Here is a 25,877-nt window from a genome sequence, read left to right as displayed (position 1 = left end):
CCCCCAAAATACCCCCCCCAAAATACCCCCCCAAAAAAATAAATAAATAAATAAAAAATCAAAACCCCAAAAACCAAAGAAAACCCAAACAAACAAACAAACAAAAAAAAACCCAAAAAACCCCAACCCAACGCCCCCCCCCCCCAAAAAACTCAAATCAAACCCCTGATTTTTGAGATATCCAGCACTGTAATGTCTTAGCTCAGAGTCCAAAAACAAGGAAACTTGACAAAGAAACAACCCAACTGCAATTTAGTGGAGGTGCAAAACACAAATTGAAATTATTCTCATGAACTCCTGACTTCCTTTGCAGCAAAAGAAGAATATTTTCTCTCAGTCTAACACTGATGAGTCCTAAAATTCCGGGTGACTGATTTTGAACTCAAGTTTCTTCTTTGGTCTAAGAAAGATGAAAAAAAATCACCTCTCCTGAATCCAAGTTTCCCTTGCAATTAAATATTTGCTGTGGTTTTACACTGGCAAATTTTTGTCTGGAATTTTTTTTTTTTTTGTTTGCATGATCTATAATTGAGTTTAATATGAGTGATCCTCGAGGAACAACGAAACCAACTCATGAGATGGAAGGAATATTACAGAGAAAACTGTAAAAAGGACAATTAAATGCTGGAATTCCAGCCACCACCTGCTCCCAGCGCTGAGGAACAGGGATGTTAACAGGAATATTTCATATTTCATGCACAGTTTTCAGCAAGGCAGAATAAAAAGCTCAGAGTTCCTTACGGTTCAGGCTCTACATTGACAACAGGCACATCTCTTCTGAGCAAAAATCTATTTTCAGGCACTGGGGGGATTTCTTCAGGACGTACCACGGGCTTGTCCCTCTTTGTGCTCACGTCCACTCTGTCTGGGACATCACTCTTGTCAGAAAGGCTGCTACAGGGAAAAGCACAGTCAGCTGTCAGCTGGGAAAACACCTCTTTCCCAAGAGAATTCCAAGATAAGCCCACCTGATGTACCAAACCTAAAGATGGTTTAACAACCCAACTGTGTTTAACAGCCCATTTCAGGCTAAAGGAAGGATGCCCCTTTATTACTGGGGAGAAGGTTCAGTCCCTGCTTTGCAGCAAATAATTTTGCTTTTAATTTATAACTTGCTATGAAATATTTTTGAATATCATCAAATATATATCAAAATCCTATTAATTTGCCTGAAGTCTCACTTGAACAGCTGTACTGAGCCCCAAATACTGTCACAAGTTGAGATCTCCTCATTTCCATGTTGCTGTAGCTTCTGCTTACAAAGATCTTGAATTCTTTCCTGGAAAGCTCTACTCAACCAGCTCAGCTTTAGGGTTTTTTTGCTTGTTTGGTTGATTAGTTTATAGTTTGTTTATAAAATCAAGCATCAAAATGCAAACTTAAATAAAAGCATTTTCATATTCACTGCAAGTGAATTCCAAGCCAAGCCCACCCCAAACCTAAAGATGGTTTAACAGTCCATTTCAGGTTAAAGGAAGGATGCCCCTTTATTACTGGGGAGAAGGTTCAGTCCTTGCTTTGCAGCAAATGATTTTGCTTTTCCTTTACAACTTGCTATGAAATATTTTTGAATATCATCAAATATATATCAAAATCCTATTAATTTGCCTGAAGTCTCACTTGAACAGCTGTACTGAGCCCCAAATACTGTCACAAGTTGAGATCTCCTCATTTCCATGTTGCTGTAGCTTCTGCTTACAAAGATCTTGAATTCTTTCCTGGAAAGCTCTACTCAACCAGCTCAGCTTTAGGGTTTTTTTGCTTGTTTGGTTGATTAGTTTATAGTTTGTTTATAAAATCAAGCATCAAAATGCAAACTTAAATAAAAGCATTTTCATATTCACTGCAAGTGAATTCCAAGCCAAGCCCACCCCAAACCTAAAGATGGTTTAACAGCCCATTTCAGGCTAAAGGAAGGATGCTCCTTTAGTATTGGGGAGAAGGTTCAGTCCTTGCTTTGCAGCAAATGATTTTGCTTTTAATTTACAACTTGCCATGAAACATTTTTGAATATAATCAAATATATATCAAAATCCTACTATTTGCCTGAAGTCTCCCTTTAACACAGCTGTACTTTTAATTTACAACTTACCTTGAAATATTTTCGAATATCATCAAATATATATCCAAATCCTATTAATTTGCCTGAAGGCTCACTTGAACTTATAAAAATCAAGCATCAAAATGCAAACTTAAATAAAAGCATTTTCATATTCACTGCTTGAAACCACAGGAGAACTTCTCATATTTCTCCCAAATTCTTAAGTTTAAGGGACTAGTCACCGTCTTTGGTTTGAGCTTCGCTTGCACCTTGGATCCTCTTTCCTCCTCTCCTCCTTCCTTCGTTTTCTGGACTGTTTGGTTTTAGTTCTTCTCTTCCTCTTTCTCCTTCTGCTCCTTTCATTTTCAGCTTCACTTTCAGATGAGGATTCTGAAGAGCTGGATGCACTGGAGGAGGACTCGGAGCCTTCGGAGTCAGAACAGACTTTCTTCTTCTTCTCCAAAGCTTAAAAGATATTTTAAATTTACACAGCATAAACCAGACCATTTTATATACATAAATATATATATATATATAAATGTTGATTCAGAGGAGCTTTGTGACCTTTTTCACGATGAGTTGCATTAAAGAATCACTATGACAATATATTTAATTGTGTCCAGCCTAAATCCATATTGGTACACACAAAAAATTTCCAGCAAAGATAAGCAAAGATCATTTGTAGTAAAAAAAAATAAACTAGTTTCTATAAAAACAATGCACAGGTTGCAAAACAAAGTTTAAGAACAAATTAGTTGCAGCCTTAGTTGTTGTATATTTTTTATTTCTAAAACTCTGTCATTCTCTCCTTTCTGCATCCTCACACCTTTACACAACCCACACTCTTGACTTGCTCTAAAAGACATAAATAACAACATTACACTGAAGGAAAGTCAAAAATTAAGTAGAAAATGCAAACTTGTAACACTCCACTGTTTCACAGCAACTGTCCAAACATATATTTAAGGGAATTTATATTCCATGAATACTTATAAAAAGGCAGAGTATGTTCACTCCATATACTGTTTATATTAATGTTATATGATCTTAAAATAAACCTTTGCAAAGTGCACAAAATCCAACTTCAAGAGAAGCATGTTTGTGCCTCCCTCTTTCAAATTCAGAAAAATAACTCCTAATTGTGAGTTTGCCACATGAATCTCCAACATGAATTACAGAGAGCAGGAAGCAGGAGCACATTTTGCAAGGGACAAATTTTAGGTCAGAAAACCTTTTTTCCCTTCACTGTGCCTTCCTCACCCACACCAAGACTGAAGTCTTGGAGGCTCGTAAGAATTGATTGAGATTAGAGATTTACCACAGTGATTTTTAGATGTTGGAATAATTTTTTATCTTCCCTGAGAGCAATGGGAAGATCCCTTAAGTTTGGGAATTCTGTGCTCACCATCCTTGGCTGATCTGGTCACGAGCACCCCGCAGTCGATGACCCGAACGTCTGCGTAGGGTCGACTTGCAGTGTCAGTTTTGAGGTTTTCTATCTGTTCTATGACTTCAAAACCAGAAATAACCAGTCCAAAGACAACATGGACGCTGCAGAAAGAAAACATTTAAGGTACAACCCATTTAGAAATGGCTCGTCGTTATTTTTCCAGCGGATTTCAGGGTTAAATGATTATTTTTCAACTGATTTCAGATGGGAAAAAAAAAATGGTGTGAAATAGAAACATTCAGCTCTTAATGCATTAAAAATAAGATTTTATTTTAAATTACTCTAATTTAAATGCTAAGATTACATGCAGCATAAACCAGAGATCCACTCTGCTCCAATCTGAGGGAAATACTTGATGTCAGTCTACTCACAGGGCGAACAGACCATAATCCCCCATCCACCCTTCCATTTTAGCAATTTTGGGCAACAGACATCAAGAGTCCATATATAAACATGACAAAAGGGCAGTTTTCTCCAGAGAAGAACAATTTATAGGTCTCTCCAAGCTCAGAATACAAATTCCCCACTGGCATTGCAGGGACAGTTATAATTCAGGAATCCTCAGTTTTGTTCTACGGCACCACAACTTCTCTTTCCTTCTTGTACTTGCCCCATAAATTTTGGGGATGAAAACATGCCTCAAAAAAGGGATTCAAAGGACTATTCAAAGATATTAAACTTGACAATTCAACTCATTGATTTATGGGCTGAGGGCAGCAACCAGTTTTTAAAGACATAATGTTAGGATTTAAGGCAATCCAAGTTTTTGTCCAGCTTTAGGAAATAAGCTGCAACTTGAAATTTTGATGGAATTCAAACTTTTGTTTCCCAGCTCGTTCTATTGTATAATCTTTCCCAGAATTAAGAATTTGTTTGCCCATTGTTGTCTACTTTCAATGTAACATGTGAAGGCTTAAACCCTTCAAACTTTAGCCACCACTGGAAAAAAGAAACTGGAAAGGATTCTTACCCATCGAGATGAGGAGCAGGTTTTGTTGTTCTGTTTGACAAACAGCAAGATGGGAAGATGGTAAAATAAAATAAAATCAGGGATTCAGATGAAGTGAAAGAGGAGAATGACACAGGGAAAAAAAAAAAAAAAGAGGTGAAGGTAAGACAAAAAAATAGTGAAAAAATCCAGTTACATACATTGAATTCAACGAATTAAAATTATTAAAACTACAGATTGTACAAACAGGCTTTTTTAAGCTTTTACATGAAATCTGTTTGAGGTTTAACTAACTGTGCATACTTGAAAGTTGTACCAAGTATCATTTTATGCATGCAGTAAACAATTTTCAAATATGTATCTTTAAATACTCATTTAATATAACTCTACACTTTGTAATCACAGAGAAGATACAATTTGGCAACAAATAACGGGTAACTAATGGAATTGAAATGGTTCTGAGGTTATTAACTTCTTAGATGACAAGGTCACTTTAAAGTCATGTATTTTAAAAAAAGAAGAGCTATGATATGTGAGAGATTCTCTGCTTCACCTCCCTCCCCCACTTCCTTCTCCCTCTCCATGTACCTGCTCGGCCTCAGGAACACAAAGCAACAGTTCTGCCTTAAATCAGCCAACACTTCAGCTCATGAACTCCCAAAAACCCACAGCAGGACATTATGTGCCACCCTACAGTTAAATCCAGACTTCCTCCCTATTTTCCAGCTCCTCCATTCAGCCTGAATGGGAAATGCAACTGCATTTTGTACCAATCTGTTTGATTCCACGACCTGGGGTCTCTGTCCTATTTCAAACCCAAAATAAAGTTACTTTTCCAAGTGAGCCTGAGCTCCTGCTGCACAGGGAACCCTCCTATCCAGACAAACATCAGAACCTGCTCAAATACTGGGGGAGAAATAAAGTAGTCCAGATCATTTGCAGTTGAAGTTACTTTAATATGTGAAAACATCTTTCCTCTCTCTCCTCCCAAGCATTATTTTGCTTTTCAAACCTTCCTCCAATGAGCTCCCCTCTCTCCAAATAAAAAAAATCAATCACAGATGCTTTTTCTAAATTTACAGTGGCACAGATTGGGTAGGATGAAGTCAGTTTTTCAGTGCTCTAATAAAATACTGCTTCTTAACCACGTATCTTCCCTGGAGTTTTGAGCTATTAGGTCACAAAACACTGCAGTGCTGGAACACATCCCAAAAGATGGAACTGTGGATCAGGAGTGTTTACACTCCTGATTTGTTTTTAAGCTCCAAATGCCAAGACCTTCCACTTCTGTAATGCTAAATAAAACAGAAAACTTCTTTGGTTTAACACAGGGGAATAAATGCTATTAAGACACTATTAAATTTCTCAATAGTTAGGGGGTGTTCTTTGGTGTTCCCTTGCTAATAAGGGGTATTCCTACAAGGAGAAAAATCCTTGCAGCTTTGGAATTTCTTTAAGCAACAGTTAACTGTGTTAACAACCTGCTGTTAAGTAAACACTTTAAGTGGGTTTAATTATAAAGCTGATTTAAAGGAGTGAAAAAAGAAGTGGGTTCCTTCCACGAAACCAATGGTATGGAAGATTTAGTGTTTGGAATTAGCTGGGAAAGGCAGCAGGTTCAAACAGAGGGGCTGTGGAGGCTGTAGCAGAATTTGAGACCAATTAAGTAAGGAACTTACTTTAGACTAGGCCTTACTGAGCAAAGAAAGGGACAGTTGGTGCTTAAAACCCATGCAGAGGTTTCTCCCATTAAACTGGCAATTTGAGAGAGAAAATGGACATGGCTTCTCTCTCCTTTCATGGAGTGAAAGCACAAGGAAAAGTGTTATCCCAAGGGAAAACCTTTTAGATGCATGACAAGGAGTTGGGAGACTGAACAACTTCCCACAGGAAGCAGATCCCCAAATCCTTGCTGTGCTTTTGAATGTTTTCTCACCTCAGTGTTGGGGCTGGAACAGGACATTTATTCTGTGAATGTGCCCTTTAAAAGAGCATTTTAAAAAGTTTTCTGCATCAACCCTTGAACCTTCAAACTTCCTCAGGAGCAAAACCCACCCCCTGCCTTTGCACTACGGAAACCTGAAGTCACGGTGAGTTCCTCCCCCAAAATGATATTTATTAGAACATTTCTATACAGAATTTCTATAATTGAAAACATTCAACATTTGCTTTATAACAGATACAATTTTCCAAGTTATGTACAGCAGGATCAATACCTTTCTTCACTCAGGTTTAAATGGGTCTAAGATACCGCTGAGGAGAAAATCATCTTTTTTTTTTGATAAAAGCATTTTATCACCCACCCCACCACCCCCCCCCCCCAAGAACTTCAGGCCTAACAAAGGGTTCAATGCACATAACAATATGATCAGAAAAACAAGAAAAGATAAAAACAGAAAGAAAAGGAAAGGACACAGCCTTAGAGGAATGAGACATTACCTTTGGAGCGCACGATGTAACACTGTTTCTGTAAATTTTACACAAAAATGGCAGAAATAAATTGTAATACATTTTCAGACAAAACTGTGTCTATGTTTTATCAAATACAAGGTTAAAATTCATATTAATCAAGTTGTATGCAGAACAAGGATGCCTAAAAGAGGGCTCTAAATTTTCTTGAGAATACAAGGTATTTTGAAAACTAAAAGTTCTCCTTAAAAAGCAAAAAGAAAACTACAGACAAACCCTGCTTGTCACACTATTGCAAAACCAGTCAGGAAAGAGAATCCTCCCACTCCCCTCTAAGTCTCAACCCAGCAATGCCCACCTTGAGGTAGGTGAATATTCCATTTCTGTGGGTTTATTCCCATGTTTGCAGCTTCCCAGGGGTTCAAATGCTCCACTGAACCCCCTCCTAAGGAGGAATTTCACAGGCACAGCAGAGTTTAAGTGTTTGGCTTCCCAAATCAAAGGTGTAAAGTCTGCAAGGGGACAACTTCAGACATTTCAGACTTGGCTGACAGCTCCCTTGCTCTATGAAGCTTTTCTAGAACTAAGAAAAATAAGTGTTTTCTTTTTCATTGATTGCTCCTGTCCAGAGTTCCACAACAACAGACCCACTGCAGAGGGGGAAAAAAGCCAAAACACCTGCACCAGTTAATACTGAGCTTTAGGGTCTGGTCTAATTCTGAGCAGCAGCAATGGTTTAAAAATGCATTAACAGTTGAGTTTAGCCACATCCTCCTCCCCCTCCCCAAAAATATTAATTATGCCTCTGCTTATTTGAGCACTGGAATGATCTTTTTGTTACTTATTTTGTCACTTATTGCACATAAAAGCATCCTGGGAATGTTTTTACATCAACTTTTCCTCAAGCCAATGGGACCTGCTGGTGTGATAAGTGCACATGAACCACTATTGCTCAAAGATAATGCAACATCAGCCCCTCTCATTTGACATTTTTGGGGTTTTACATGAATAAACTGTTCAATAGTTAGCTCAAAAGGTATTTCATTCACAGTAAAAAAAAAAAAAAAAAAAGAAATTATTAACTGTTGATTAGAAAAATACCTGTTTTGGGACACCAAAAAGACATGAACTGCTTTTAACGAGCTGGTAATATTCAGAAATAATTCGTAAAATCAAAACAAAAGAGTCCTCACAACTTATTTTATCCTTCATTTAGCAGATCAAAGTGGTTAGTTTGTTTGAATTTAGCAACTAGGCATGGCACCACGCATTTAAACATTTTTAAAACAAAAAAATAGCTATTTAGTTCTGAGCAAGCAAGCAGAGCTTGAGAGACACATTAAAGCCAACAACACCCTCAACATGGAAAAAAAAAATAAAAACCTGGCAGTAATAGGAAATCAGGCTCAAGTTTTAAATAGCTTTTGAACACAGAGGCAAGAATTTGGGCTGATAAGGAACAGAGTTCAGACTCCTCTCAAAGCTGCAATAGGGATGTATTCTTCAGCAAGCTATAGAGCTAAATACCTAGGCAATAAATTAATCATTACACACAACTTCCCAGGGAAAATAAAACAAAGAGGTTGGCTATTTTGTTTTGCTTCCTGTTGTTTCTTTATTGTTCATTCTGCACAGGCACTTCTCATTTTCTACTAAGTGTAGCTTGTCAGGTTTTGGATGACCATGGAAGCAGAGTTAAGCCCAGGTGAGCACTTGGAGGATCAAGAGTGTCATTAATTTTTTTTTTTAAGAACTTAAGACACTCATTTTCACAAGAGTTGCACTTATTTTAGTGGTGACTTTCCTTCCTGGCAGGTTGGGAATTGTCAAATGCACAATGGAGCTGCTCCAGAGAGACAAGAGATCAGATCAGCTCGAGTGAGAAGCAGAGGATGTGGCTCCAGAGGAACATTCCCCACAGGAAAACAGCCTGGAATATCCAAGACCAGACCAAGTATCCCCCCCTGGACTCTAAATCAGGGGCCTAAAGACATCAGTTGTATCTGTGCAGTGCTCTGGATGTGCTCCCCCAATAATTACTATTAATATTATATTATCAGCAGCAATTCAAAGCAGGTATTGGAGATCTAGAACAAGAAAGATGATTCTAGAGGGGTTCCTGCCAACCTCTGCCCCATCCTAGGGATTCCATATCTGAATATCCACGTGGAAACAGGACAGGTCAAGATTAACACACCCAGATGGTGTTTAGAACACCTGCAAAATACCCGAGGGTTCTAAAGGAAGTTATTCCCAGAAAAGAATCAGAGAGTGCTGCTCTCTGAACATATAAACAGCTGATTTATAGCCTGGTGCCTTACAACTGTCTTCAACACAAGCCTGGAATAAACTGCTACAACAGATCCCCTTGGGAAAAGGGAACTGAAATTCCTGTATTTCACCTGAATGGTCTCTCTCACAACGTGTTCCTTCAGAGCAGGAAATGTTTCTCAGGAACATGTGAACAGACTTGGCCTATTTCAAATATATCTGCATGAAACACATGATCCTCCCTCAGCCAAACATCCTCCTTTCCACCCAACTCCTGCTCTTATTCCAGTCAGGAAAAAAAGTGGGGGAAACCAGTGCCCCAGCACTAAACACAGCACCTCTGACATTACACAGACACACTTCTGACTCCTCATTCTACCCCTGCACCTTGCCAGTTTGCACCAGTGCTTTAATTTAAGGTCATTCCTTTCACCCTGCCCTCCCTGGAGCTTCCCAGCAACACTTCCACTGCCTTTTCCATGCCCAGTTCTCTATTGTTGCTTAGAAATTCTTCAGGTTCAGTCATGTCAGAGAAATTCCTGCCAGTCAAAGAAAGCTGAGGCTATTTTAGGATGAGTCAGATGCCTGTTTACATTAAGATGAGTCTGGAGCTTCTATTTCGGGTAAAACTGACCACTTTAAATCAACTTTTAATGATTTTTAGGCATTGCAGAGTCCTGTTGTGACTGGCTTGTCAGTGCAACCTGCCAAAGAGATTTGCTGCCTGATTAATTCCTGTAAGGACTCGTTATTCCAAGTGACACTTTTCACTGGTAAGCAGGGAAAGCATTCCTGATGAATAAGGAAAACTGTTTTAGTCAGGATTCTTGCCATTATTTCAGCCCTACTTGGACAGATATATAAAAGAAAATCACTTCTTTGCACTCCTTCTCTGTTACATTAGATGTGCACAATAAACAAGAGTTCTCAGCCCTTGTATTTATGAAAATAAATGCAAAAAATCTAAAGAAGTTCAGAAGGGGATGAGCTACTTCCCTCCCTACAGATCTAATCAATAAAATTAAACATATTCAAACATTAAAAAAAAAAAAATCTAAGGACTGCCTTTCACACACTTTTCAGGTTATACATTTGAAGAACAAAATTTTCCTAATGGTAAACTGCAGAGAAACTGAGCATTACTTGGAGTATAAAAAGCACATTTTAATTTCAGCTTGAAGTAAATCACTAAAGGAAGTGAATATTTTACTAAAGCAAAGCTGTATGGATGCACAGTACAGTCCCTGAGGGCATCAGACAAATGCTACCAAGCAAGAGTAACTGCTTTAATAAACTGCATTTTAAAGTTCAGGCAGAAACTACCCAGAGAAAACCTGCAGCAGTTGTTTCCCACTTGGAATCCTGACTCACTTCCCTGACTCCAGGGCACTGGAGTGTCATTTAAGACATCCCAGGATATCCAGGAAGCCTGGTTGGGGCAGGAAGGCAATCAGAACATCCACATCCATCCCTCCCAGCAGCTGAAAGCTGGTAGGACACCCCCAGAGCCTAAAACCAGCTCTGGATTCCTACAGGCAGCTGAGGGGAACCCACCTTCCACAGAGATAACTGTGTTTAAATCTCTTTCTCTGAATTCCCAAACTAACACTCTCTCTTCATGCTGATTTCAGGAAAAATCAGATATTTTTTTTTTTAAGAAGTCTGTATCTTTCAAAATACTTCTCTATTTGGGGAAAGTGCTCTTAAATTCTGTTCATTTATTTTCCTGTCCAACTTATAATTTAGCATCCAACACAACCTGTGTGGGGAGAGACAAAGGGGTTCAAACCTAATCAAACCAGCTGAGTCTACTAAAGCCTAAGGGGAAAAAGATGACTTTGGAATTAAATGCAGGAGAGAAAAGAAACTTTAGAGCCCTCAAATGACAGCTGCTTGACTCATGTGACATCATTAGGTTTTCATGTATTGTTCAGATAAGCTTAAAAATGGAAAATCATGGCAAGGGAACCCAAAGGAAGTCACCACGTAGTAAATAGTGAAGCAATGCCTTCAGAGAGCTTATTTATATAATATATATCTTTATATTCAGGGTATTGTTTATACAGACTGTTTTCCATATTAATGAGCACACAGATGTATTCAGATTAATATGTAAGGAAGTACAGCATCTACAATTTCCTTTGAAGGTAACAGAAACCAAGTTTTGAAGCAACTTTATCACTATGGATTGCCTGAATTGTGAAAGACTCTCTCTTAAGGTTCCTTGTGCATTTTCCATTTTTGGGACATTTTTTTTTTAGGAAGAGGCCTAAAAATGTCTCTTATCTGAACTCCATCAGATCATACTGAAGATCTTTTTCAGGCAAAGAAAAATAAAAAGAAAGATTCTCGAGGACAATTTACTCCTTTCCTGCAGACAGGGAAGCGCCATTCATTCCTCTCCCCCAAGAAAGATGGCAAAGAGGAAAAAAAAAAAAAAAGAGTTTTTCTAGTGAAGTAACTACTCTAAACTTTGCTTTTGAAAACCCCAGGGTTGTTTCACAAAGTACTTCTCAGCACAAGACTGAAGTTATAAAGTTGCTCTTTCCAAATACAAAGTGTTAAACATTAACATGAGGCAGTTTCTAAGAGGGAGGAATAATCACAGGAAAATTAGCAAGCTTAAAAATACTGATAATGAACCTAAAATACAGCTGCTTTAACCAGAAAACCCTCAATTATCAGACCTGAGTATTTACTGAAAGTAGTCATGTGTTTTCTACAATTTGAGCAGAATGTGGCTACTAGAATGGAAAGGTTTTTTTTAAGCAGTGAAGAAAAAATCTGATTATCAGCACATAATTTTACATAGTGTTGGTACTAGAGTATTGGTTTAAGCACAAGTAAACACAATTATGCAGGCATATATTAAGAAAGCATGTCAGAAACAAAACACAAAAATTAATAATAAGAATAACGATAAGCAAACAAAAAACCCCAATAAATAAAAGCCTAACTCATTCTAATCCTCCTGAAAAAAAAATAAACAAAAAACCAAACAAACAAAACTAAAACAATCCCCCCAAAGTAAATCATAAATCATCACATTTTAAGGAGCACATGCAAAACCATGTATAAATCACCTTTAGATCTCACTCCCCTTTGCATACAATCATAATTTGCAGATAATCTGATACAATTTGGGGCGCAGAGAAAAGCAAAGAATTTATTTTCTGGACGCCGAGAACTGAACGAAATCAGCCCTATTTTGAGGGTAAATTAAAAAAAAAAAAAAGCAATGAACAAGGAACATCCAAGCTTCTAACCCTAGTGCATTTTACCCCTGCATCCCAGCTAAAACTCAGGTGGATGAACACGGATATAGAGAATTTTAGCAATACCATCTTTCTCATGAACGGCGCTTCTCTGGGTAAGAAAAGCTCGACTGTGGGATCAACATCTACTCACATGAAAAATTGGGAACCATTGGTATGTTTCCCTCGGTTTGCCATTGACAAAAGGAACGCTCTGTCATGTTTGAGAATAAAGTTTTCATCTGTTTGAAGAAAAAATATGTTTGTCAGATTTTTTTTTTCCCCTGACAAGGCAGGCGGGTTTTTGTTTTGTTTTTTTTTATTTAGTAACTTATGGATGCTACGAGGAGAAATTCTGCTGCTGCTGGAGAAACGTGAACAGGGTGGGGGGAAAAAACAAGTTTAAATAAGTCTCTTGAAAGTTAAAGTTGAGACAAAGCAGAAAAGTTTCAGATATAGTGCAAACATTTCTAATGAAAATAATTAAAGTCGTTATTAGTGCCTTTGATTAACATTAGATTCTCACAGATTTGGATTTTAATCCAGTCTTATTTGGATAAGAACAAAGTTGGCAGAATTACTAACATTCTAAAACAAGACTTAACATACATGATATTGTTATTTATATTCCAGGTGGAAAGACCAGGAGAAAAAGCCATTTATTTATTTCCCTGGCATGGCACTTAAAGATGCCAGCTATCCTTTCAAAACTGGAAGGCTCAAAACATACAAGGGGAAAAAAAACCCACCTAAATATCTGAATCTAAGTATAAAACCAATTAAGACTAAACTAAACATGCATTTTATATTCCAGTGAATTAAAGAGGAGCTCTGGTTGCACAGCATAATAATATAAAACCTTCTGAAGGTCATTTTCAGAAGTAAAAATAGTAATTTGAGTGTACAAAGCTGCAGCTTTTTAGATTATATATCAAAACTCAATCCTGCATATTCAGCACTCACCATGTTGAGAAACAAACCTTGAGTAACTTCTTAATTTATGGATCTATTAAAGACTTCCCCTGACTAAAGATTTTAATACTCCAACATCAAACTAGGTCTCTTTTTTAAGAGAAACTTCATGCACAACCAGGCAGAGCTACTTGCAACACATACAGAACAAATACATCCAGTGTCTTAATATTTGAACACCACAGTAGCCACCTGTTTTTTCAGAAACAATTGTCTGTCTTTTAAACAAATACTTCATAAACTCACCATTTTCCTTCCTACAGATTTTTAAAAGAGGTAAATTTAATTTATTTACAAATCCTTTGCAAAGAAAATAACTCGTGTAGCTTGTAAACAACACTTTAGAAATGAACACTAAGCATACAAACCTTGAGTAGGGGAAGGGGAGGAAAAGGGACATTAAAAAAAAAAAAAAAAAAAGAAGAAATAACTGTTTAGAGCTGGAAATTATGGCAGGATTCTCTCTCAGAATAAGTCATTAACCCTCAGAAAGGTTAGACACAGAACTCTTCATTTCTCCAAGCAACACAGATATCCATCTACAAAGGGATGTATCAGTTGTCTATATATTTACTAGGGAGGGTACAAGGGAACAGAGTTTGAATTTGTGTTACTGAGCTTTTGTCTCTTACCTTTTCATTTTGCAAAAGACCACATTCTCTATAAACAAAAGAATATGTTGACAGTTTTAGGCAGGAAGATAGGAGTTTATTCATGAATAAAGTTGCCTAACCTCCATGCTGAAAGTCATGTTTAACCAATAATGTTAGCCTTAATTAATTGTCAGTTAAAGTTAAATATTAACAAAAAAAAATTATCTGAAAGTCATGCATATAAAAAAGAATTCTCATGCAACATTAGTTTCATGCAAAAGGTGATCTATGAGTAGACCTGTTTTCATTAAGTAGTTTGGGAATCAAGACTTGTTTATCTCAGAACTGAATAAAGAATCTGCAAAGACATATTTCCTCTTACCTTTGAAATAGCCACCATAAATAGATTCACCTCCTTTTCCATTACCTACACATCAGAAAGCATCAGTTAAAACTTTTATTTCATTTCTACAAAAGCTGTACATAACATTCCACCAGTGTTTTACAAGGCACTGCTACTTTACTCAACACAGGAATATTCCTCCTCCACAATCATTTGATCAGGCACAAGATTTCAGGACACAGCAAAAAAGAAAGATTTTTGGTAAGGAGAGGGATTTCTGGGAAGGACAACAGGATAAAACATCCTGTTGTACACAGACTGCAGGGAAGGAAACAAAGAAACTCCTGGAAAATCTTCCTTCAGATACTTTTAAACACTTAAGCGTTCGCTCACTACTTAATTGTTAAACTTATTCCAACAGTTTTGTTCCTGTATCAGTGTTGCCTCTGCTGCAGACACAAGAGTGTAAAAGCACTTCCAGTTTGGATTTGAATGGTTTTAATAAGATAGAAAATGATAAAACCCTCCAGCAAGGATTTAACACATCAGTTGATGTGTCAAATGGCACAGTAACCAGTGGCACAATAAACCAATCTTACATCAGCTGAAATATCCTCGAACTTCAAAAATTAACAAATGGGTGATCTGGGCTACACTTCACAGCTAAGGAAATATTTTTATGGCATTGCAATACTTTTCATGCCATTTTCTGAGGTTCTACACATTATAACCACATCAGTTACAACGTTTCTGTTCCCTTTAAAAAACTCCCCAGTTTTCCAAGTGCTGTTTTACCTTCGCTGAAGTCCCCCCCCTGAATCATGAAGTTTTTAACCACACGATGGAATGTGGTGCCTTTGTAGCAAAGCTTCTTTCCCGTTGTTTTGCCAATTCCTTTTTCACCTGCAGAGGAGGTTAAACAGAAAGAATCTACAGATTGTCACTGGACAAATTATTCCATGGCTTTTACCTTCCCAGTGCCCATGGATATGGGAGCCATCAAATACCAAAGCTATGAAAGATAACACAGCCCTACCTGTTGCCTTTTCACCATCCATAAATAGCAGAAAGGGACTCTCAGGTGAAAATTAAGTTGTTCCTTAAAAAAATGTCCTCCCTTTCCAAGGAAGAGCATGTTAATCCACCCAAGATAATTCATAAGGAAACAAGAGTTCAGGATAATGATGGGTTAACTGTTTTCTGTGGTTGTAGCTGCACTCAGCTGCAGCTCACAGAGTCCTCTTCAGAGCACTTCCACATCTGGATGTGCCAGATGATTCCCAGGAGAGAAATGTGAGCTCAGAACAGGCTTCAGCTCGGTTTCAATGTGATCCACACTTGGAAAAGTGGGATTGAGCTGCTCCAAGCATGTGTCACATCTTCACCAGTCCATGCACAGTGTCAGGCCACCCCTCAATGCCAGCTGGAGGTCAGGGGTGGTTTGTGAGGCAGCTGATCCCAGAACCTCAAGTTGCATTAACATTTCCTCCCAAATCCAGAAGGAAAACCACAATGGGCATGTGGATGGGGAGGTGTAGTAGGTTCATGAGGGATTTATACTGCTCCACTCAGGGAATGCCAAGAGACACTTTAGCTCTTGGGAAGAGGGGAGCTGGCAGAACATGGCAATTAAGAATATATACATTATGCCCTGTGCAACAGCTGAAATCCCATATAAACCACATGTACAGGAGTTATTTTGTAAGGAGACAGGATAAATAAATCAATATTCACTTTCATACCACCACTGGTTATGAAAGAGGCATTTGACAGGCAGTCAGAGGACATGTAACCAGCACATGCCCTCAGAAATGCAGGTACACTCCTTACCCAGAGACAACCCCACCCTTTACAATCTATTATTCCTCCACCCCAAATTAACTGACAGCTCAAACATCCCAAGTTTGCCCTTCCAAACAGCCCATCCCTGCCAGGATGAGGGCAAAGAGCAGTTTGTGGCACAAAAGCCATTCAGGGCACTGCTGTTTATGGGACTTACAGAAGTCTTCCCTCAAATACAAGTTCTTTTCCACACCCACCATCCAGGCCTCCTCCTACCCCAGTTTTATTTTCCACAGGAGTCAAGCAAGCAAAGCTATTTATTACAGGCATGGACACACCCCCTTTCACCCCAAAACATGCCCCTCTTTGCTACAGCATTGGGAACCCCACCTCAATCAATCCCAAGGAATCTGTGCCCCCAGTTTTGGCCATGTTCCAGCACGTCCCTCAGGCTGTGGATAATCCCCTTGGAGAATGGGATCCTGCATGGCACTTGACCATGGAATTGAGCTGGGACACTGAGATGTGAGCTTTTAGACCACGGTTAGAAGTTTTAATCTCATTTTTTACCCTCCTTGACAGCATTGCCACAACTTTCCCAGGCAGGGAAAACACAGACCAGTTTCTTCCACCGGTTGGAGCTGCAGCACCTCCCCGAGCTCAGACACTTTTCCACAACAGCCAGCACAAAGCTCACGGGTTGGGCTTTTCTTTTCTGAATTTTTTTGCCCTAAATGTGTTTGATTTTTGCTTGAAAGAGACAAAATCTCTGAGCTCCATCTACTTGTAACTCCTCCTGCCTAAGCAGCTCTTTCCATGTGCTGCAAATCACTTGGAAGTGGGATGTGGAGGAGGAGTCACCCAGGGATTGTAAGGGATAACCCCTGGGCAGGTGAGCTTTGCCAGCCTGACATACACTGAATTAGGTGCTGAGTGATCTCCATTATACAGCTATTTAGCTCCTCAGATAAGCCCGTGGCTGTGTTTTATACTTGTATAAACAAATAATAATTGCAAGTCACCATAAAAATTTGAAATATAAGCAAAGTTATTTACCTGAGCACAAGCAAAGGAAGTTTTTGCAAGTCTTCGGACAAATGTCTGAGAAGAGCTGAAACATAATTCGACCAACTAGAAAACAGTAATAAAAAAATAAAATTAAGAGGTTTATAACTCTTTGGAATAATAGGGGAAAGTCTCCATATAAATAAAATCAGCATTTGTGAAAGTATCATTTTCTGAGAAAAAGCTGCTTCATTAAGCAGAATAAGAAAGCATCTTAAATATGCAAATATTAAAATAAGCTGCAAGGAGGAACAATAACAACTGTAAAAAATTAAGTAATATCATTACAGTTAATTTATTAACAATTCTAATGACCCCATTTTGATTTGAACCTGGAAAGCCAAACCGACTTACTAAAATAGTTTATCATGTCAGATCTGTTTTGAGAAAGATTTGCCATAAACACAAGCCCTCAGAGAGCTGGAGGAATTCCCTCCCCAATTACCATGTTTATACAAATGCATTAATAATCACATCTCCACAGTTTTCCCTGGGATCATGACCCAAAAAGTCCAATTTAGTTTCATACCATGTTAAGGATTACAGATGCATTGGTGCTTTTGGTCTAAAATCCTTTAGTTTAAAAAAACAAAACAAAACAAAACAATAAAACAACAACCAGATAAACCAAATAGGAAAGATGAAAGGCAGGCAGGACTAATTGCCAGATACTATTAACTAAATATTACTTTCTCCTTTTGTTATCTACCTTCTAAAACTACATTAAATCATTTTTCAGCCGTATTTTAATAAAGAAAAGTATTTTAAAACTGATTCATATTTTCTATTCCATTTTCCAAGATACTGAGATGCAGAGTACCAAAAAAAAAAAACAAAACCAAACCCAAACCATTCCCAAATATATGAAATCTTTAGAAAATACATAATTAGCACAGAAAAAGTTGTATCTACAGGTTGTGAAATAAAACCATAGAAGCCACACTGTTGGCCAGCATTACAAGAAGACCAGTAACAATCTATCAATGAGCACTACACTCTAGTGGTGCACACTGGTAAGACTTCAAGGATCATTTTAAAAAGTAACTGCTCCAGGAATAACTTCTCTTTTCTTCCCTTTAAAGAAAAAAAAAAAACAAACCTGAAGTTGAAATGTATTTCATTTAATGCCAAAAAAAAAAATTAAGAGGCTCCCAAGAAACTGCATTAAGGCTTTGTCCAAATATATACAATTATAACAAGGTGAATTGTTGGTTCAAAAAGGAAGGAATGAAATAACACCACCTGAAGTTTGTACTCTTAGGTAAAAATTCCAGCTGCCTTCAGCTGTTGAAATGTCTGTGTCTCATTAAGTGCAGTAAGAATGTTCTCTAAGCATTCATCATTACAGCAGGAAAATCTAAAGGAAATGGGCAGGGAGAGTGTCCAAAGAATGAAGAAATAGGGAATATTCATGGATCTCACATCAAACAGCAGCTCTGTAACTACCATTATGAAAAGGGAGTTATTTGGAGGTAAAGAAACCATTATAAGCTGTGAGGATTGAAGATCCATACAAAGAACACAATGGAGGAGACACTTCAGCAGAAAAGTTACCCATTTCCATTAGAGCCCAGGAATCCAGGAGAACAGAAGTCCCATTCCCATTCTTCTGTTGGAAAAATGCTGAACTGAAGCAAGTGCTTTAGAAAGCCATGGACACATTTCATAGAATCATGGAATAGAATCTCAGACTGGTTTGGGTTGGAAGGGAACTTAAAGATCATCTTGTTCCACCCCCTGGTAAGGGCAGGGAAACCTTTCACTCTTCCAGGCTGCTCCAACCTGGCCTTGGACACTTCCAGGGATCCAGGGGCAGCCACAGCTTCTCTGGGCAACCTGTGCCAGGGCCTCCCCACCCTCATAGCCAAGAATTTCTTTCCAATATCCCATCTAAACCTGCCCTCCTTCAGCTTAAAGCCATTCCCCTGTGTCCTGTCCCTCCATCCCTTCTCCCAATCCCTCTCCAGCTCTCTTGGAACCCCTTTGGACACTGCAAGGGGCTCTCAAGTCTCCCTGGAGCCTTCTCTTCTCCAGGTGAACACTCCCAGCTCTCCCAGCCTGCCCCAGAGGAGAAGATCCCTCCTGCATTCACTGTGTGAAATAACACATGATGTTTTCCAGGGAAGAAGTTGCCACTATCCCCATTCTCCTCAGAGAAGAGAAATACAGCCCAGCTGCTGATTCCAAGGTTCCAGTTGCTGATTCCAAGGTGCCAGCTGTCAAATAACTGGGAGGTGACAGTGCCTGCAGGCTCCAGAAGGGACTTTTAGCCTTAGGCATAAATTGTAGGATTCTGGTTGCAAGTCCTACTTATAATTCCATCATATTTAGCACTTTAAGCAGCAGACACCACTTCTTTTTTTCTGGTGGAAGAACATTACCTTAAGTTCTTGAAGATGACAGCAGAAGATGGAAAAGGGCACTTTCACAACTAAGGCATCAAGACTTGAACATGTCTTTCCCTAAAGCTTTGTCAGTAACAAGGTGCTTGTAGAATCATGGAATGATTTGGGCTGGAAGGGACCTTAAAGATCATCCCCTTCCATGGGCAGGGACACCTTCCATCAGACCAAGCTGCTCAGAGCCCCATCCAGCCTGGCCTTCTCACACCTTTCAACTCCTACAAACTGTAACACGCATTTCCAACACCCAGAGGTTACAGATCCAGACTAAAAGAAGACTTTCTCCTCCATAAAACCTGAAGTACTGCTTACCCAGTTCTATCCAACAACACAAAACTGCTGCTGCCTCCTCATCCAACAGAAACCCCCCGCTGTGTATCCATCTGCTGGGTTACTGGCTGTGTTTTACTCCAGCTCCATGAATGCCATTATCACTGGAAGGTTATATGTTCCCCTGACAAACAGGCAATTAAATGTGTCAGGAAAGATCAAACACATTTTCACACCTTGGGCAAAGATGCAGGAAATGACAGCCGTTAATAAAAAGATTAATGAAAATATGCACGATTAGAACCTATAAAAAAAAAAGTCTCATTTTAAACTCGAGGTGAGGTACATGCAGATATAACAGAGATTAAAAAAGAAAAAAAAAAAAAAGCATTTGAGATGCCACTTATTTCCTCAGATTTAGACACTTCTTCTCCAAAATGATCCCTCACTACTGAGAGAAAATTTCCAATGCTTTCTTCAGCCTCATTTCCCTGATGCGAAGGTTTAAGTTAACAGATCAGGGAAGGAGCTCTGTGACTAACCATAATATTTGAACAGGAAATGAAAACAAACAAACAAAAAAACTGCTAAAAAGAGCCAGTCAAGCAGGCAAAGGCTGCTCCCAAACCTACCCAGAGCCCTCAGTTGGCTTGAGCCACGAAACGAGCCTGCACAGAGATCTCACTTGCTGGGATTACATGTACCTATTATTTGTAAAACAACACTTCAATGAAGTATTATTTTTTGGCAGGCTTTTATTTTTTAAAGCTTTTTAATAGAAATTAGAGTGATGAAAGAGGTACATTAATAATAATTATAATTGCAGCACTTGCTGTTTGTGAAGTCTGAGATTTTTGAAGCTGGATTTCATAAAGTGCTATCTGAGGCTAATGAGCTGCACCAATTAGAGAAACTTTGTTTTATTTTGTTTTTGAACTCCCAAACAAATTTTTCTGCTGAGGAAGAACAAGTATTGATTCAAATTAAGTGGTAAAAATTCGGGGTAGGAATATCCATGTTATGTTAAAATAAGGGCAAAGTTTACTAAAATAATCATTGATTTCAAATGTTTACTGTTTCAAATGTTAATCCTCCAATTAAGCTGCTTAACTTTTCCAGAAGAACTTTGGGAGCCAAACACAAATTGATTTTTAAGTTATTTTCCATATCATGTGAACTGTTTTGCTTTATTATATTTAGACCACACCAGTATCAATTTATGATACACACTCTCAAAATAAAGCTAGTTATTCAAAATTATACCTATTGGGTTTGATCTTTTTCTCAGAGTAAAACCAAGGAAAAGGCACTTTTCCCAGGATATGAGCAGGGATATCCTGCTGAAGGAGAAAGGAGGGATTACAACCATGAAGACAGTGATGCACAGACTGAGGCCAGGAAGGCTGCCAAGGGCCCAAAGGCTCAGACAGATTTGCATTCAAGTTTAAGTAACAGCTCACTAAAAGGACTGCATTTGAATTTTATTAGTTTATTTATCCCTAAAATTTGTGAACACTAAAGGCACATAAATCTAAAGACATTGCTTTAAAGTAGAAGTGTGGCTGCAGTGTAAGAAAATAAAAGCTTACTGGGGAAAAGAACAGATTTTATTTAAAAGATGACTTGAAGGAATGGATGTCCCAGTTCCCCCGAGCAGAGGATCTGCAGTCCTGACCCATTGACACTTTGCTAACACTTCCCTGCCCCTTTGCAAGGAAAACAAACTTCTTTGCCCAGCTCCCTCAAACACTGCCTGGAGCTCCCTCCATTCCACTCTTCCCTGGTCTCCACAAAACCAAACATATTCCAGTACTGCACACAAAAAAATTCACAGAGATGTGGAAGTGAGAGGCTGCACTTCTCCTTCTCCTGGCACAAGAGGATGCTCACTTTGCCTTCCATTTACTCATCCAACTTGTTCCAGGCCTCAAGGTGAGTTTTCAGGTATTTTATCCTGCACTGACAACAATCCTACAGGATGACTGGAACACAATTTTTATTAAACTAGTTCCCTGCAATCTTATATCTTGTCTCCCTTGACAAGGGCTCCCCACACAGGATCCTCCTTGGTTCCTTCTCTACCAGACACAACTGAATTGCAAATCAGCTCAGGGACAGTCCAAGTGCTGATCTATTTTCTGCCAAAATACAACTTTTTCCCTTCAAAGGACTCAAAAGTTAATGTGAAGGCAGTTGAGAACAGTTTCTGTCTTTGGGAAAGGCAATAAAACCCCCTCAGGCATCCCTGGGTTACTACTGGAGGCACAGGACTACAGTGAATTTTACAGCAGGGTTTGTCTCACATAAATTTATAGCAGCTGAAATCCCAAAATACACCAAACTTCAGGCAAAAGGGACGAGAAAGAGAAAAGTAAGGAAAGAACAGACTGACTGATAAGGGAAGGGACATACCAGGAAAGGAGAAAACTGAGGTGGAAGAGTGAGCAAAGGGTCAAACAACAACAAAAGACAGGAGAAAAAAAGAAATGAAAAAAATTCTTCTGTGAATAAAAATGAAACAAAGCAATAATTAGTAAATATAACATACTTTATGAGGGACAAAGTCAGTCAGGAGTGGGGTGAGGAGGAGAGATGTGGGAAAAAGTTCTTGGATGGCCACATGAAATGCTAGAGCAGCATCTGTGACATCCTAGTGGGACATCTGTTCCAATTATCACGGTACCTGCAAGACTGGAGCTTCACACAGACTTTGCCTCACAGAGTAAAGACAGAATTATTTAAATAGGCATCTGCTGCCATCCCCAAATTCTTGGAATGCTGTAAGCACTTTAATCCTATGTGCACGCTGCAAGCAGCCAAATCCATTGGTGAGGGGCCCAAAAGAAGGGAGAGGTGTTGCCTGTGCCAGGATCAAAATAAATGTTTACTCCTGATTTATTCCCCGTTTGCTGTTTAAAAATTACAAGCCACAACGTGCATTCAGAAAAAAAAAATGCTTAACAGGCAACTTCCTAAAAGCAGCCTAAATTTAGACTCAAAAAACACTAAGCCCACAAAGTTTGCCCCACTGTAAGAGGCACACACAAGCTGGCACCAAGTTTTATTCCAAGATTCTGTAGCTAAAATTAAAACATGGACACAAAAGCTGTAAAAAAAAAAAAAGCTTCTGAAAGCACAAGCAAAGTGACATTATTCATGGCTGCATTTTCTAAGGGATCTAATTAGAGTGAAATTAACCTTACTTTTAATTGCTACAGGTATTCTGACAAACGCTGGGAAAGCAAAGCCTGGGAGGGGGGAAATGTTTTTGGACTCCAAGGAACCTCCAGTGTTAAAAAGGACACAGGTTTGTGTTCTGCAGGCAAAGAGGTGCCTCCAGTGCTGCAAGAGGCACATTCTCTTGTCTCTGCATTTTGTGGAGATGTTAGTTCAGCTTTTCAGTGCAGACAGGGTGGGGGCAATGCCCTATTTCTTTGCTAACAACAAACAGCAGGGCTGTTCTCCTCCTCAGATCTGTCTCCCAACATCTAACAAAGATGAAGGAGGAGATGGGCTCGTTTATTGAAGTCAAAGCAGCAAAATGTTAATCTGGAAATCTGCTGGCAGTTTAGAAGTTAAATTTAATACCTCAGTAGTGTCAGCAGGAGAGCACAGCTCTCAGAGTTAGTGCTTGGTGTCATCTGGAAGCACTGATTTACCACTCGATTCAGCTTTTGAAGGTCATCTCACAGCTAAGGGAGCAACGTTTAAGCTTTTTAAATATATCCTTAACTCCCGAGGCACAGTTGCACAGTGAATTAATAAACAGGCACCAGAACAAAGCAGAATGACAAGATCGTGCACAAGTCCCACCACCAACATCTTACAAATTGGCACATTTCCCTGCAAAAACACCAGTCATTAGTCAGGTGCAATAAACCCAGCAGGGCCCCGAGTTTGAGACGCAGCTGGGAGATTCCTGTTACTTTGAAGAGAAAATAAATGCAGACAGCCACAAAAAGTGAGCCAGAGCCTTGGGTCTGCTCCAGGTAACCCAAGCTCTGCACCACCAGGAACACAGACGCTGCAATTCCTCCCTGACACCGCTATCAGTCATCAATCCCAAACAGATTTGGGGGGGAAAGCAAGGTAATCCACTTTCACTCGCGATGCACAGCCGAGGGCTGAGGAGGGGACGAGGCAACAAAAGCGATTATGAAATGGGAGCAGCAACCTGAGCATAAAGAGCAGAGGAAACGGTGCAGGGAGAGATCCCTCACATGGAGAGTCAGAACAAAAAAAACCCAAAAACCTAAAAAGATTAAAAACAAATGCGATGAAGAACGAATTGTCCTGGTTATAAATCAATGCCATTAAACTACCATCCCTAACTGGAAACCTGCACAATCTCAACATTTTTAGTCGTCTCATCCCATAGTAAATCCGAATTTAAAGCAACAGAACATGTCAAAACTCCACTTACATCAACACTTTTCAATAAAACTACTCAGAAAACACACTGTTAATCAAAATAACTCAGACAGGGTCTACAATAGCAACAGATTTATAGATATGCCCTATCAGGTCTCTGAAGTCAGAACAGAATCAATCTCTCTTTTGAAATTGTGGCGAAAACAAAAAGCTAAATGGGTTTCAGTTACATCTGAATGCAGCCGAAATTTGGAGTCTCAGAGATACAGCCTCTTAATTCAAAGGCTTTCAGAGAAACATTAAAGCAGAAAATGAAAGTGAAAGCATAAATGAAGCCACCCCGTACATTCATTTTCTCTGAGAGACAAGTAGTAGCAACATAAAGCACCGAGTTGTGTGTGAGACAACTGACACGCACCGATAAATACACATTCATAGAAGGATGGGTAAGAAAATCTGTACAACCATTTTCACAGAGAGGGGAAATCACCAGAGGGAACCAAGCAGCTATTCCAGGATTAAAACTCACAGTCTACCACTCATGGGAATTACACTTCCCATAGGGAAAATACGAGTTAAGAGATGGATTTATTTTAATTATTTTTTTTTTAAAAACTGCCCACTTGGTGAGATAACCTATGACTGAATGGTCAGTTCTTCTTTTACATTCAAAAGACTCATTTCGAGGGGGAGGAGGAAAGATTTAGTCCTGATGACCTCCTGAGGTCCCTTCCCAATTTTAATTACTGTATGATTAAAAATACTTATAGGAGTAAATCTCCAGCCTCCTCACGGCTTGCCCCAATTTTCCACAGTTTATAGAGCTGGTATAACAAAGGTATAATAGAAAAGGTGTAACACGTCACCAGACAGCTTTTTACCTTCAGAAACAGAGTTTACGAGCCTCTCCAAACCTTTAAATTCAGGCGTGCAAATAAAAACCGAACCCGGGAGAGAACCAGGAGCGTCCAGCACCGCAGAAAACACCAGAAGTTATTAAAAAGTAACTCAGAAATAACACGTCCGTCGCCAAACTCGCTGCTAGCGGCTCGGGCCCATCACCAAGGGGCGAAAACGCGGCGGAAAAGCCCCCAGAGCGCCGCCTCACCTGGCTCCCTGTTGATCTCGATCTCGAAGAAGCACTGGGGCCGGTCCTGCACCCCCATGGCCGCCCCTCGGCCTCGCCACCTGGACACAAAGCACAGAAGGAGCCCCCGCGGTCCCTCCCCCCGTCCCTCCCTCCTCACCCGGGGCTTCAATTACAGCGGGGCGGCCCCTCCCGCCCCCCGCCCCCGCCTCAGCCCCGACCCTCCGCCGGCGGCGGGCGAGACTCGCCCTCAGGGCACTCGGTTCCTCCCAGGCGGGCTCGGCGCCGTCGGCGCGGCCCATCCCCTCCTCCCATCCCATCCCATCCCATCCCATCCCGGTGCCCTCGCAGCCCTTCCCGTCCATCCCTTTCTCCGGGGTTTTTACCTGGCGGCTCCGGCGCTTTGTCCCCGCACGGCGCCCCCCGGCTCAGCCCCCGCTGTCCCCGCCCCGCCGCCAGGCGGCGCCGCCGCCGCCGCCGGCCGCCATTACCCGCCGGGGCTCAATGGCCGCGCCGGGCACCGCCTCCTTCCCCGCCTTTCCCGCCCTCTGCGTGAGGGGAAGGCGGCGCCGTGAGGGGATGAGCGAGGGACCTCCCCCGTCATGTTTAAAAGGATGA

The 25,877-nt window shown here is 39.9% G+C and overlaps 1 protein-coding gene across 9 annotated transcripts in view; it reads right to left on the bottom strand.

Moving 5' to 3' along the window:
• Positions 1–25,737, bottom strand: part of NKTR (natural killer cell triggering receptor) — a 38,653-nt gene extending 12,916 nt beyond the window's left edge. For 2 of the 9 annotated variants that reach the window (XM_051768328.1, XM_051768330.1), the window contains exons 1-10: positions 25,646–25,736; positions 25,281–25,360; positions 17,121–17,195; positions 15,078–15,185; positions 14,322–14,366; positions 12,529–12,616; positions 4,462–4,491; positions 3,447–3,592; positions 2,284–2,506; positions 742–894 (exon numbers count right to left, since the gene is read on the bottom strand). In XM_051768328.1, coding sequence (XP_051624288.1) covers positions 742–894; positions 2,284–2,506; positions 3,447–3,592; positions 4,462–4,491; positions 12,529–12,616; positions 14,322–14,366; positions 15,078–15,185; positions 17,121–17,195; positions 25,281–25,338 — 926 coding nt within the window. In that variant the 5' untranslated portion in view covers positions 25,339–25,360; positions 25,646–25,736. Of the gene's footprint in view, positions 1–741; positions 895–2,092; positions 2,254–2,283; positions 2,507–3,446; positions 3,593–4,461; positions 4,492–6,879; positions 6,897–12,528; positions 12,617–13,978; positions 14,007–14,321; positions 14,367–15,077; positions 15,186–17,120; positions 17,196–25,280; positions 25,361–25,645 lie in introns of those variants that run through there. The other 7 variants (XM_051768331.1, XM_051768329.1, XM_051768334.1 and 4 more) reach the window with 7 other exon arrangements.
• Between the last annotated feature and the right edge of the window lie 140 nt (positions 25,738–25,877).

The sequence above is a fragment of the Manacus candei genome, unplaced genomic scaffold, assembly GCF_025592945.1.
Source record: "Manacus candei isolate 608988 ecotype Guabito, Panama unplaced genomic scaffold, ASM2559294v1 h1tg000094l, whole genome shotgun sequence".
Taxonomy (NCBI): Eukaryota; Metazoa; Chordata; class Aves; order Passeriformes; family Pipridae; genus Manacus; species Manacus candei.
Note: the sequence above shows the minus strand (reverse complement) of the source record. Positions and strands in the feature narration are given on the sequence as shown.